Here is a 13,975-nt window from a genome sequence, read left to right on the forward strand (position 1 = left end):
GTTAGCTAGCTAATGATGAAGCAAATTTTCTAAGCGTTACACTAGGGCGTTGATTTGAGTTTACACTGCAATAAAAACATGTTAATAATCGACACACATCAGTCTAAGGATGTGCCTTGTTTCAATTGTTTTATGGGTCAACAGCAATGGCAAGCTAAATAGCGTTTGACTAAGTCAAGAACCAGCAGTTAGCACATTAGCTAACAACAGCAACTGACTCGCTGCCAGTGCAAATTAAGCTGAAGTAGCTTGCTAGCTGCTAATGTTAGCTTGGCGTGTAACATTTCCTATCGAATTTAACTAACCAAGCTAAGTTAGCATGTTAGCCGTCAGCGCACTCCTGGGTGGACACGGCCAGTATTTGAGCAAACAGATACACTAAATTTATTGACATGCGACCGGTTACCTGTTGATTATAGACCCAATAAGCTGAGGTAGCTCTTTCGTTTCAAAAGCGGTGTACGAAGCTGATAAAAGCGGTCGGACTGCCGCTGTCCATTCGTGTTCCCCATCTCCTCCGCTCGACGCCATCTTGAAATCCCTTAAAAAACCTAGCAACTCGAAGAAGATGCAAAGGAGCTTCAATCACAGGGGGCGCTCTCAAACAAACAAACTAAACACATTTACAAACGCTGTTTTTCCTCTATTTAGAGGAAGGTTTTATCGCATATACAATTAGCTGTCATCATGAATTAGGTCATAGGTCATATTTGCAAATGGAAATACAACAATAAGTTGTTATTGTTATGTCATGAATCAACATGTGAATAATAAATCTAACAGATTTATATATTATCTTTCCTTTATTGAATTACAGTGGTTCACTTCCTAGCTCTCTTGACTTCATCAGGACTTCATTGAAGATCAGCAATCAAGCTCAATGGTAAGTTCTTCTATTTCCTAAGATCCTTAGGGCTATAATCAATGTATTATAAGAGTATTGCTCCTCCTTTAATGATTGATAAGTGGCAAAACAATTTTAACCAGAGGACAAAAACGTTGGACTGAAATAAGATAGTAAAATGTGTGACCGTATGTCTTGGATGAAAAGCTAGGTTCATTATTACAAAAGATGTATTTGTTAATCAACTTTTAAAATATATTCTCTATTATTACTGCATTACATTTTGTAAAGCTGTTTGTTTGTACACACAGCCTGTAGGGGGCAGACCCTCTCAATCACTGCACAAAAATGTAGAGAGTCGACTTTCGACTTCCTTCCTCCTTCGAAGAGCAAGCCAAAGCTACTGCTGCAATGGCAAAGCTAATTGTCTTGTGCTTGACATTTATCGCGTTATACATCAATGTCGACGCCGTTTTTGAGGATCAAGTAGGAAAATTTGACTGGTAAGAATAATATTGGTAAGATCGAATATGTGTGCGATTAGGAGCGATATGTTAATGTGGAGATGCTAATGCTAACACCTGTCACAATCACTAGCTGCTACCCGGTGTGTTGGGTGTGTGAAAGAAAACAGGCCAAAAAAATGTAAAATTAATCCATGATAATGTGTGTAGTGCCTTGTTTCAGGTAGCGTAGGCTTGTTCAAAAAACGAATTTGCCACTAGGAAAGTCACCGTCCACTTGGTTCAATGAGTAAAAGAACATACACATTATAACCATGTTTATAGCTACAAATATATATTATATATGTGAACATAATTTTATTTTTTACGCTGCTGTACAGATTGCTGCTAACAAAGTTCCGTTGTGTTCTTACACAATGACAATAAAGAGTATCTATCTATCCATCTACACTATTATTATTATTATTATTATTATTATTATTATTATTATTATTATTACCTACTATTTAATTGATTCAAGCGTTAGACCGGCGAATATTGTAAACTGCTGGTTTGTTTTCTTATTGAGAGTTTGTTCTCTGTTTTTTTTATTCGTAGGAGGCAACAATATGTTGGCAAGGCACGCTTTTCCAATTTCGACCAACATGTGCAGTCCTCCAAAAAGGTTCTTGTGGCAACAGAGAATAATGTTTTTGCTGCACTCAATACAAGGACTGGAGAACTCTGTGAGTATTTTATTGTTCAGGGGATCCAAGTAGTAAATCTATCTCTAATTTGACAAGCTGTGTTCTTAATCTTGTATTTTTTTCAATGTGTTTTTGTAGTCTGGCGACATGTGGATAAAACTGGGCCAGAGGGAAACATTGATGCTCTTCTGCATCATGGACAAGGTAATTTTGCCAGTGACATTGAGAGTGTCGAGATCCCTGAAACAAACTGATTAAAATGTTCCTGTTTATTAGATGCCATGCTGGTGGTTGGTAATGGTCGCCTGCTGCGCTCCTGGGACATAAATGTTGGTGGTTTGAATTGGGAGGTTGTGCTTGACTCTGGCAGGTAATAATTTCCTTGACTTGAAGTACTTAGGTTCAGAATTTCGATTTCATCAGGCACTAACATCTTCTTTTTTTACGTTTTAGTTTTCAGTCAGCATGTCTAGTTGGACAGCAAGAAAACACAAAACACGTGGCTGTTTTGAAGAAAACTGCCATCTCTCTCCATTATCTTTCTAATGGTCATCAGAAATGGATAGAGAATCTACCAGAAAGGTGAGTGTTTTTTTATATATATATAAATTTGGACCAACATTGATGATGCACGATTTATGTCTAATTACTTACAATATAAGCCTGTCTTCATTAACAAGATGTCTCCATAATAAATTAGATATTGTATCCAAACATGTTTGCAGACATATAAGGATACTTTTGCTTTACATCATTATTGGTGTCACTTGGTCTTCCAAGTAAATTAAACATCTTGTTAATCTGTACTTTTACAATTATTTCTACTTTCTCAATCAATGACTCAAAATACTAAAATACTAAATGCTTATTTATACCTAAATTTTATTCAAAGACACCCAACATCAGCTATATGCCACAACCAGTTGGGCCTTGAAAGTGAGAGAGGTGACTAAAGAAGATAATGCATTTTGTATTACAAGATGCTAGAGGTTGTATTTAATAGTGGTGTAAACTTTTGGAAATAATGGTGGTATATATTTTGGAAAATAATGTTCAAAATAGTGAAATAAGAATGATGAATAGAATAGAATTGATTGTATTTTCAAGAACTTCAGTATCTTTTTTTATACACGCAGTCAAGTGAACTCTCTGAGATTTGGAAAAATCAAATCATGTGAATAAATTGTGTCTGCAGGTCATTATGAATTAGGGCTTAACAAGATAGAACAGTAAAAAAAAAAGTACTTAAGCAGCAAACACGTCCAGAGAATAAGGGCACACATTATTTAGGTTATTAACTAAGTTTGCATTCTATAGATTACACATTATAATTGTCTGTCTTTTTTCCCCTACAGTGAAACAGTGGATTACCAGGCTGTGTACTCTGGTGGAAATGGTGAGGTGTACGCACTGGGAGTCGTTCCTCATTCCCACGTTGCTATTGTTGCTTACAGTTTGGACGATGGAGAGATAATCAAACAGGTTTGCATAAAGCATTGTTATTGTACTACATATTATCCTATGGCTGATGTTCCAGAGAATAATTTTGTCTTTCTGCTTGTGCCGTGTCCAGATCTCAGTTGAAGCCCCATGGCTGTCCAACATACAGGCCAACTGTGTAGTAATTGGTGAGGGGATGTTACTGTGTGTGGACTCTCCATCTGTATCCCTGTACATGCTTGACTTGCATGTGCAGTCACAGATGACCCAGATCCCCTTGCAGGTAAAGAACTGGATTGTCTTTCTTTATACCTATGTCTTCTTTTTTTCTGTGGAAAAAAACCCTTTGTATCATATTTTTATGGTGTGTTTTTTTTAGTCACTGGGACTTGAAGTTGCCCCAGGCTTCCATCCTGTACTGGTCTCCACCCAGCCCAACCCAGCCCGCCAGCCACTGTCCGAGTTTTTCCTTCAGCTCGCGCCTGAACACCACCTACTTCTCCAGCTCAACGATGGACAGATAGTCACACTGAGGGATTTCAAGCCTGTATGTCTGTTTTATTCTGCTACACACACTTCTCTCTTAAACACGCCTCAACAATTAAAATCCAAAATATTAGCTATTAGCCAGCTCTGCATCATTCTTTAAACGTTTCTGCGTTCTAACCACGCTCCATTTTTTTCAAAGCATCAACAATATTTATCCTAATTATAACATGTGTCTGGTGGTGGAGCTTCTTAGATTGGGTAGAATCAGTTATTTCTGAACCAATTGGTTTGCCTGCTTCCATCCCTGCAACATCTGTTGGTTTGCCATGATAGCTGGTCTGATATCTAGCAAACCGAGGAGCATCCAAAACGGCTGTGTAGGGGTGCCTTGAAACTTTCTACCTTTTCTGGTAAAATCACAAACAGACTATTCTGGTCCGGAATCTAAAGTTAGAAGGAGGACATACTGGCTGCTGCATTGTTGTCAGAGATGCCAGTATTTCAACATAGCATTTCTGATGATAAATTAAGGTCATCTTAAATTCAGTAGATGTCTTACATATTGCTCCTTTTAGATATTACAGCTGTACATGTAGAAAACTGTTTTGTTGACAATGTTGATAACATTTTTGTCTGAAATCATAGGCCATGCTTGTTGCATTTGCAACCACTGGAGAGAAGACTGTTGCTGCTGTCATGTCTGCCAAGAATAAAACTGTGAGTTGAAGTGACATCACTCTTTTAGTTTTGTAAAATCAGTTGTTCGCCATTGTGCTCTGAAAACTGATAAATATCATCAGTGTCTGGTTAGTCTCAGTTGTCTCTTGGTATTCATTATGTGTGAATGGAAACATCTGAATTTCTGTTTCCCTCTTTAGGCTTCCATTATTAACCTATTCAGTGCAGAAACTGGACGCAGACTTCTCGACACGACACTCATTTTTAATATGGTTCCTAATGGTGGTAAACCAGAAAAGGTGAGTCTTCATTTACCCTCTGTTTGACATCAAGGCTTCACATTTACCCTCAGTGTAACAGGATTACTTTCAGAGCAGATCAGTCGACTCACTAAGATGATTTGTGCTCTTAAAGCATGAGCATGATAGCAACTTTCAAACATGAAGTGTTTATGACTTGTTATTCTTTGTCACAGCTGCATGTACAGGCATTCCTCAAGAAAGATGACTCTGTTGGCTACAGGGTCATGGTGCAGACAGAAGACCACACACTCACATTCATACAACAGCCAGGTATTTAAAAACCCTTTAGAGTCTATTTTCATAACTACAGCCATTAAAGTGGACCAGTTTTTGTTAAGTTAGTTTAAAAAAGTAAAATTCAGTTTAATTATAGAACGGGGGGGTATTCAATAATTTGATTTGGTCCCAGGGAAATCATGGTCTGAGTCCAGTAATAGCCACAAAATAAAATTTGTTTCAACTTTTTCACAATAGTTAGTTTATTGATTTTGGGACACGAGTGAATCCTAAACATATGACATACTGGACACTACTGTTAGGTGTCTGCAGGAGGTGGGTTGTAGGGAACCACATAGGGTTTATAGTCAAATGGGATATGGCTTCAAATATTGATTTAATAATAATAATTACTTGGATTTATATTGCGCCTTTCAAGTAACTCAAGGACACTTTAAGAGTCTGTCCTTCACTGAGTTAAACCTTGAGATTCAATGCATCATCCTTAAGGGCAAAGGGACTGGTGAGCCATCATTTGCAATAATGTGTACTTCTTCACATTTTAATCATGGAAACACTGCCAACATTTGACCACTATGTGGAGCAGAAACCAGTTTATATTGTGTACACATAATAAGATAAGATAAATCTTTATTTATCCCACAACGGAGACATTTACAGTGTAACAGCAGCCAAGAGCAAGGATAGCCAAAAAAGAGCTCACAGTGCACAATTAAATACAAAATAAAAATAGTCAAGGAGCCGAAACAGAGCTACAGTTGTTACAAATGTAGTCTGAACTAATCATGTCATTTTCTCAAGCTTGAGGTGAGAACAGTGTTTTATGTTATTCATGGAAAGCATCAGCACAAACTGTCACAGGGTGTGGAAAGTGGAAGGAATGATAACAGATCAATAATGAGAGTTATTTTCCAGGGCGTGTAATGTGGACAAGAGAGGAGGCCCTGGCAGATGTGGTGACGATGGAAATGGTGGATCTGCCTCTCACAGGAACGCAGGCAGAGCTGGAGGGAGAGTTTGGCAAAAAGGCTGGTAAATGTCAATCCTTAACCCCTTATCTGATTATTTCAAGCTATGGATTAATATTCAGTTTTTGATTTAGGATTTTACTTCTCATTTTATTACACTGTTTCTGACTTTTGCATGTCAAACAAACTTAAGGCAGCTCCCAAATCTTAGGGGTATTTTGTAACAGTTGTTTCATAATACCAGTGATGAAGAACTTATATTGAACATCAGTGAATAGTTGCTTTTCTGTTTTAATTGCTAAGGACCTGTATTTAATCATAAATGGTGTAGTTTTAGTTTTTTATTATTAAGGTTGCATACATCCTGCTACCTGAACTGATATTTTAATGTGACCACTTGATTGCAATTTGCTTCACCTGCTTTTGTTTTTGTGCTGTTTTAATGCTGCGTTTGGATTCAGCCATTCAAGGTAATACTTTGTTCACTAATAAAACTTGACCAATGGCGTCTTAAGGTTATCTGAAGATCTCTCGCCATATCCTCTGAACATTTCTTTTACTCCTCCTTCTACAATGGCTGGAATTGTTTAATGTAAATTAAGAACAATGAATGAAGTCTTGTTTGTTTAACATTTTAGATGGCCTGTTGTCCATGGTGCTGAAGAGGCTCTCCTCTCAGCTTATCTTGCTTCAGGCCTGGATCGCCCACCTCTGGAAGCTCTTCTATGATGCACGGAAGCCTCGCAGTCAAGTCAAAAATGATGTGACCATCGAGAACCTCTCCAGAGATGAGTTCAACTTGCAGAAAATGATGGTTATGGTTACTGCATCTGGGAAGGTACAAGACCTTTCCCTCTCTTTTGTTTCTGTTTTCATGAATTTGAGTTCAGGCCTAAAATAAAGGGGAACACTAATCAACACACTTAACCAAGCCTCTCTAAAAAATGCCAATTTCCTTTGATTATTTCCTATTAAGCTCTTTGGGATTGACAGCAAAACCGGCAGTATTTTATGGAAGCACTACCTGGATAACATCCCATCGAACGCAGCCTTCAAACTGATGGTGCAACGAACGACTGCACACTTCCCTCATCCACCACAGTGCACACTGCTCATCAAAGACAAGGTATCACATTTTCACATTGCCAGTTCAAGGTGCCATAGTTATGCGCCTGTAACATCTTAAATGTTGTGCAATAAAGGTGTTACAGGGGCAAGACAAGATTACTGTAAGAAGGCGGAGCCAGTGGGAGAGAACAGTGCCGTGAATGTGCATGTCTGGGTGTGTGACCATGTGGAGCCTCCTCTCTTTGTCTACACGTCAAGCTTCCAAAACGCCATTCTTTATTTTCTTGGGATGCCTTGTATGCATGGCAAAAGCATACTTTTTTTCCTCCTGCAGTTACCAGCACTTAAAGGGATACTTCACCAGTTAAAACATGAATCTGTATTGACATTGGGTCATATATGTAGAAATGTGAAATAAATTTTGAAGTTGGTGCCTTCTTGACCGAGAAAAGGCAGAAAGCGTCTTTTTGGCTCATGTGGATGAAAGACAACAACTCCCAGAGTGCATAGCACTGCAGGCCACTCCCACTGAAGCTAAGGTCCTCTATTTAGAGACACTTACTACAACACATACGACTGTTTCATCAACTGATTCCAAGATTTCTTCCAGAAGGAAGCTTCAGTGATCAAAAATATGAGGAGCGTTGAGGAGAGTTAGCGTTGTAGTTACCCCGCTAACCACAGCAGCCTCCGATGACGCAAAATGACGATTTTTGCGTCATCGGAGGCTCCTTTTGTAGACAAGAAATACAAAGCTTTCCCTTCTCAGGGGAAAATGAAGGCGGGATGCACGACTATTCAAAAATATTATTAGGTTTCTAATTATACAAAGCTTAATTAATGTAAATGGGTGAAGAATCCCTTTTAAAGAGCCCATATTCTGCCCTTTTTGGGGTTCGTATATTTAATCTATGTACCTACTTTTGTACGTTCACAATAGATAAAGTCTGAAAAAAGTGTCTGTTTTCATGTACTGCTCCTCCTTGCTTCCTCTCTGCTCTGAGTCTGTCAGCTACACTCTGTTGAGCCCACACTGTTAGACCCCACGTGGGCCAAGTCTGTTCTGATTGGTCTGCCGATCTGCTCTGTCGTTATTGGTCAGTTGCTCAGCACGCGTCTCAGAAATTTCAACATGAGCTGCTGGGCTTGCCACAACGAGCCAATGGGCTTAGATCAGTGATCTCACACTGACAATGACGTCGGACTGACAAATTTTTATCGAGGGGGGCTAGAACCGAGCGTTACATGCAGCTAATGCTACAGCTAACAGGAGGACGTAAGAGAAGCCGTTTTTCCGCGGACTTTGAATTTTTGCACATAGATGTGCCTAAACATGCACAGGACACATGGAAAACACACTAAAGAGCATATAAAACCAGAAAAAGTATAATATGGGACCTTTAAGATGAACATTGATTTATATTGTGCAGCTATAGAAGATATGAGCGTTTGTTTTTCAACATTTCTTGTGTATTTTATATTTCATTAGGATACAGGCCTGGCCACACTCCATGTTTTCAATCCCATCTTTGGAAAGACGAGTCACGTCACTCCACCCACTCTGCCTCAGCCAATACTTCAGTCTCTCCTGCTGCCTGTCATGGACCAGGATTATGCCAAAGTCTTACTACTTGTTGATGACCAGTATAAGGTCAGTGGAGAATGCTGAAGTCTTTCTCCTGTTAGTACCAAAACACATGTAGTGGTATTTCCTTCCCCATTCATGTCTTTGTACCCGTCTGTTATTTTTTCCACAGGTGTCTGCTTTTCCCTCCACAAAGAACGTACTAAAGCAGCTCCAGGAGATGGCTCCCTCCATATTCTTTTATCTTGTTGACTCTAGTCAGGGAAGACTTTCTGGCTACCGGCTACGGACGGCAAGTTAACCTTATTCTGCTGAACTTTTGCACAATGTGACTGAAATGTTTTCAAACAAGAACCTAGCCACCAATAATCTGTAGTTTTTGGTTGCCATAGATGACTGGAGGATGGTTAAACACAATCAAAAATAGTTGCAAGGAAAATAATTCAAGCCTTTTCTTTCTCTTGCTGCCTTAGATGATAGTTGCTGTTGTATTTCATCTCTTGACTATATATCAATTATTAAAAAGGAATCAAAAGCTCCTCGGGTATATTTAACACAACACATGCTTAATAGAAAAATAGTTATTTTTTAAGAGTTTATTTGACCTTTAGATTGAGGTTCTATCAATAGGAATTGGAGGAATATTAAAGCATTAAAAGCATCTTCTAATGCAGAGTCTTCAATTCAATTCAATTTATTTGTATAGCGTCAACTCATAACAAGTGTTATCTCAAGATACTTTACAAAAAGCAGGTAAAATACCTTACTCTTTGTCTGTTAACATTACAAAAGACCTTACTCATTGTTATGTTACAAAAAGCAGGTAAAAGACCTTACTTATTGCTATATTACAAAGACCCGGCCTATCCATCATGGAGGATCGTGGGGGTGGGGGTGGGGGTGGGGGTGGGGGTTGTTCTGACAGGCCGTCAACCAACGATCTTGAGGAGCCTAAGAGAGCTCAAGAGCTCCCAGGAAAGTAGGTGGTTAGTGACTGTGATTTACAGATAGATACATGCAGTAATATGATGTACTGTATATGCACAGAGAGAGAGAGAGAGAGAGAGAGGAGCTCAAGGTGCCAGTTCCCCCGGTAGTCTAAGCCTATAGCAGCATAACTAAGAGCTGGTCTACACCAGCACCAGCCCTAACTATAAGATTTATCAAAAAGGAAAGTTTTAAGTCTATTCTTAAAAATACAGACTGTGTCTGCCTCCTGGACCCCGGCTGGAAGGCGGTTCCAGAGGAGAGGAGCCCGATAACTGAAGGCTTTACCCCCCATAGTACACTTAGAGACTGTAGGTACCACCAGCAGGCCTGCACTCCGGGACCGCAACGCTCTCGAGGGACAGTACGGCACTAGTAGCTCCTTAAGATAAGATGGTGCCTGGCCATTTAGAGCTTTGTAAGTGAGAAGAAGGATCTTGAATTCTATTCTAGACTGTATAGGGAGCCAGTGCAGAGAAGCCAAGACAGGAGTAATGTGGTCCCTTTTCCTGGTTCTGGTCAGTACACGAGCTGCAGCGTTCTGGACCAGTTGAAGAGTCTTTAGAGACTTGAGTTGTTAAGTCTTGCTTAACATACTAAGAGAATGATCAGTGAGCTACTATTAAATTGTAATTAAATGATATTGGAATGAAAGTCTTAATCTGGATGCATTGGGTCATTCAGGACTTGTCAACTGAGCTGATCTGGGACGTCGTCATGCCAACCGAGGTACAGAGGATCATCTCGGTCAAAGGGAAAAGGCCTAATGAGCATGTGCACTCCCAGGGCAGAGTAATGGGTGACCGAAGTGTCCTCTATAAGGTTTGTTAACTTTCCATATATCTTTACTCTCACTGTGGTTTGGAAGGAGTGTTAGAAGTTTGAACTAATAGTATTGCCTTTGTTGGTGCTGGATTTTTGTCTGTGTTGTCTTGACTTTTCCAATCTAGTCAGAAACTCGGCGTCACTGGACCTGTTTTCTGATGTAGGCTGAAAGTCATCTTACCAAGAATTACTGACGCACATGTCAGTGTTTCCCCACTGAATCATACCCCCTCCCCTCCATGGAGTTTAAAAAAATACTCTCTTTTTTTTTTTTCTTTTTTTTTTTAAATGTTCCATTTTTCAAATGTTTTGATACATGGGACCGTTCCTTTTCAACTCCTGCAGCCATTTTTAGAATGACGATGCAAACTCTGTCAGGGTATTCTGGAGGAGGCAATGTGTATTATACCCCCACAGTATGAGTATGACAGCCTGGACACAAAATAATGGGTTCCTTCTGGGAGATTCATCAGAATAAAAGGGGGTTCTCAAGAAGCAATGGGAATCATCACAAGGAGACCAAATCTATCCAATCATGTGTTCAGTAAGTGTTGGGATACTTGAGGTCAGTGTCAGCATGTGGCCAGACTGAACAAGGCAGCCAAAACCACAGTGTGGGCCCTGATAGTAACAGTGCAGAAACATGCTGTCACAATTGTAGCCATGATCTTTTCATTTTTTGTGAATAACTGGATCATATAGACAAGAGCAAAATCATCCTTTCTTCTCACACAGTAACCTGCCCCTCCTATAGTTTGATGTATCGGGTATTGCACATTTGTAAACTTGTTGTTCAAACTGTTTTCTAATTGAAGAGAGTCCTATTTTACGATGAAACCCTACATCTCCTCATTGAGCTCACTGCCATTTGCGACCTCTGGGTTGAGTTATAATTGACCAAAATGAAAAAGGGGAAAATCTAATTTACCATCTTCAAGGAACATCCCCGACCTAATGGTCAGTTTCCAAACTTTAGAAGGCTGAACATATTTCAGATATTTCTAAATAATATGAAATTAATTAATTTGGCAAATCTGTTGTTCGAATAATCATATTGCCTATAAAAAAAATTGTATAACCCCAATAGTATATTTGGAAAATAGTCTTGCAGTAGTTTGATGTTAAAGATTGTCAAATGTCTCATTTAATTTGTTTTAGTAAACATGGATTTCTCTAAATGGTGCTTATAGACATAATGTGCATTTTTTTAACCTTGATTATTTACTGTACTTGATTGTTTTTTTATTTCCTGTCCTACAGTATCTCAACCCTAATCTCCTGGCGGTGGTGACTGAGAGCACTGACTTGCATCAGGAGCGAAGCTTTATCGGAATCCTCCTGATCGATGGCGTGACCGGTCGTATCATCCACGAGGCCGTTCAGAGAAAGGCCAAAGGACCCGTGCATGTTGTGCACTCAGAAAACTGGGTGGTGGTGAGTATTTATTGTATGATGAAGTCACTCTTCATATTATAAAAATAAGAGATCCCTGGCTCTTACTACCTGTGTCTGTTTGACTCTGCAGTATGAATTCTGGAGTACCAAATCTCGCAGGAATGAGTTCTCTGTGATCGAACTGTATGAAGGAATGGAGCTCTACAACAGCACAGTGTTCAGCTCACTGGATCGGCCTCATGCCCCTCAGGTTCTTCAGCAGTCTTACATTTTCCCCTCTGCCATTTCTACAATGGAGGCGACGCTGACTGAAAAAGGCATCACCAGCCGCCATCTGCTTAGTGAGTGTCATTGAGGGTTTTGTCTTATGGACTGCACAGTGTTACAGTGTCTCTCGTTATTATTTCCAGTTATGTACAAAAACGACTTCTCAACATTGATTTGCCTTTTTTTGAATACATTTATTTTGATGTCCTTTATTTCAGTTGGCTTGCCCTCTGGAGGCATTCTGTCGTTACCCAAAATGTTCCTTGATCCTCGGAGGCCAGAAATAGTTTCTGAGCAAAGCCGGTGAGTCCTGCAAGGCTTGGTTCAAAATATTTGAAAGTTCTATGTTTGTTTTTTGCTTTTTTTTTGTCCCTTCCTCTGTGCTTTACCTGTTTTCCTCAATTTCCAGTGAAGAGAACCTGATACCGTATGCACCAGAGCTGCTGATCCGAACAGAGTGGTTCATCAACTATAACCAGACTGTGTCAAGAGTGCGAGGAATTCACACTGCCCCCTCTGGACTGGAGTCCACCTGCCTGGTGAGTCTGTCATTGCAAAACTGACATGTCTGACAAAAAAAAAAAATCTTGGTTGTCTTGCATCAGTGTATCTGAATTTGATCAGCTTTTTTAAGGGGATGTCTGTCTTTAAAACATCTACAGTAAACCCTATGGTTTTCATTTCTCCTTCAGTCCATGCAGATGGAAACTTGACAGTCACTCTTTTATCTTGCAGGTGGTGGCATATGGTCTTGACATCTACCAGACTCGTGTCTACCCCTCGAAACAATTTGATGTCCTAAAAGACGACTACGACTACATGCTGATCAGTAGCGTGCTCTTCGCCCTTTTCTTTGCTACCATGATCAGCAAACGCCTGGCAGAAGTCAAACTGCTCAACCGGGCATGGCGATAAAGTGATCCGTGGAATCCCGTCTCTGACAGCCCTGAGGCTGCATGAAGGTCCTCAGCCCGAGGAGATGAAACGGCTGGAGCCGTGCCTGAAGAAGAACACTGGTCTAAGGCCCATAATGAACTGCAGGGGTGAGGGGGCAGCAGGGTTGGGGAGAGAGTTAGAATTAATAAAGGTTTTACGTGTTTATTTTTTAACTTATTTTGCAAGCACAAGGAATTATTTCACAGTAGAACATTTATTTTTCTTCCTGTCATTTTGATTGGAAGTTTTTTTAACCCCTTTGCTGATTAAAATAGAATGAAACTTGAATTTAATAAATTGTGGAGTTTCTGTGGAGTGGAAATTCCTGAATATGTGAACATTAGATGCTACAACAATGTTAGTTTTTTTTTCCAGACTATTTGTGTCATTAGACTGTGCTAATCAAGAGTAATGATTAATTTGGTGGCTTGAGAAAAGAGAGACTCGGGTTTGCAACACATGTGAGCATGATTTGGTACAATGCCAGAGTTTCTACATTTTCTTTTTGACAAATACTATTAAGTAAAATGTCATATGAACTGTGACTATGAAGGGAGAAGGTTATTGTGCTTTTGTTAAGACTCTCCCTCCAAAGTCACCGTCCCTCTGACTTCACCTGACATCTTTCAGGAAGAAAAATGACCATCAGAAGTTTTGTTTTTTTAAGTGCGTAAATTTTCCTGCAGCTCAAACAAATGTAAGCAGTTTTGATCATCCACTTATGTTGCTGCTCCATTAAATTTTTTCTCAGAAATTCAGTTTGAAGTGTCCAATTCTGTTTCACCAAAATGTTAACATGAATAT

The 13,975-nt window shown here is 39.6% G+C and overlaps 2 protein-coding genes across 5 annotated transcripts in view; one reads left to right on the plus strand and one right to left on the minus strand.

Moving 5' to 3' along the window:
- ubr4 (ubiquitin protein ligase E3 component n-recognin 4) overlaps positions 1-546 on the minus strand; it is a 56,904-nt gene extending 56,358 nt beyond the window's left edge. For all 4 annotated transcript variants that reach the window (XM_065961081.1, XM_065961080.1, XM_020638192.3 and 1 more), the window contains exon 1: positions 407-546. In XM_065961081.1, the coding sequence (XP_065817153.1) occupies positions 407-531 (125 nt within the window). In that variant the 5' untranslated portion in view covers positions 532-546. The remainder of the gene's footprint in view (positions 1-406) is intronic.
- A 647-nt stretch (positions 547-1,193) lies between these two features.
- emc1 (ER membrane protein complex subunit 1) lies at positions 1,194-13,929 on the plus strand. The gene is made up of 22 exons (XM_020638148.3): positions 1,194-1,347; positions 1,906-2,033; positions 2,133-2,198; positions 2,271-2,364; positions 2,448-2,576; positions 3,350-3,476; positions 3,568-3,717; positions 3,814-3,981; positions 4,569-4,640; positions 4,802-4,900; positions 5,077-5,173; positions 6,056-6,172; positions 6,747-6,946; positions 7,085-7,234; positions 8,666-8,827; positions 8,934-9,053; positions 10,433-10,570; positions 11,834-12,007; positions 12,099-12,309; positions 12,454-12,538; positions 12,645-12,774; positions 12,971-13,929. The coding sequence occupies exons 1-22, from the start codon at positions 1,256-1,258 to the stop codon at positions 13,148-13,150; spliced, it is 2,889 nt and encodes a 962-aa protein (XP_020493804.1). The 5' UTR covers positions 1,194-1,255; the 3' UTR covers positions 13,151-13,929.
- The last annotated feature ends 46 nt before the right edge of the window (positions 13,930-13,975 follow it).

The sequence above is a fragment of the Labrus bergylta genome, chromosome 12, assembly GCF_963930695.1.
Source record: "Labrus bergylta chromosome 12, fLabBer1.1, whole genome shotgun sequence".
NCBI lineage: Eukaryota > Metazoa > Chordata > Actinopteri > Labriformes > Labridae > Labrus > Labrus bergylta.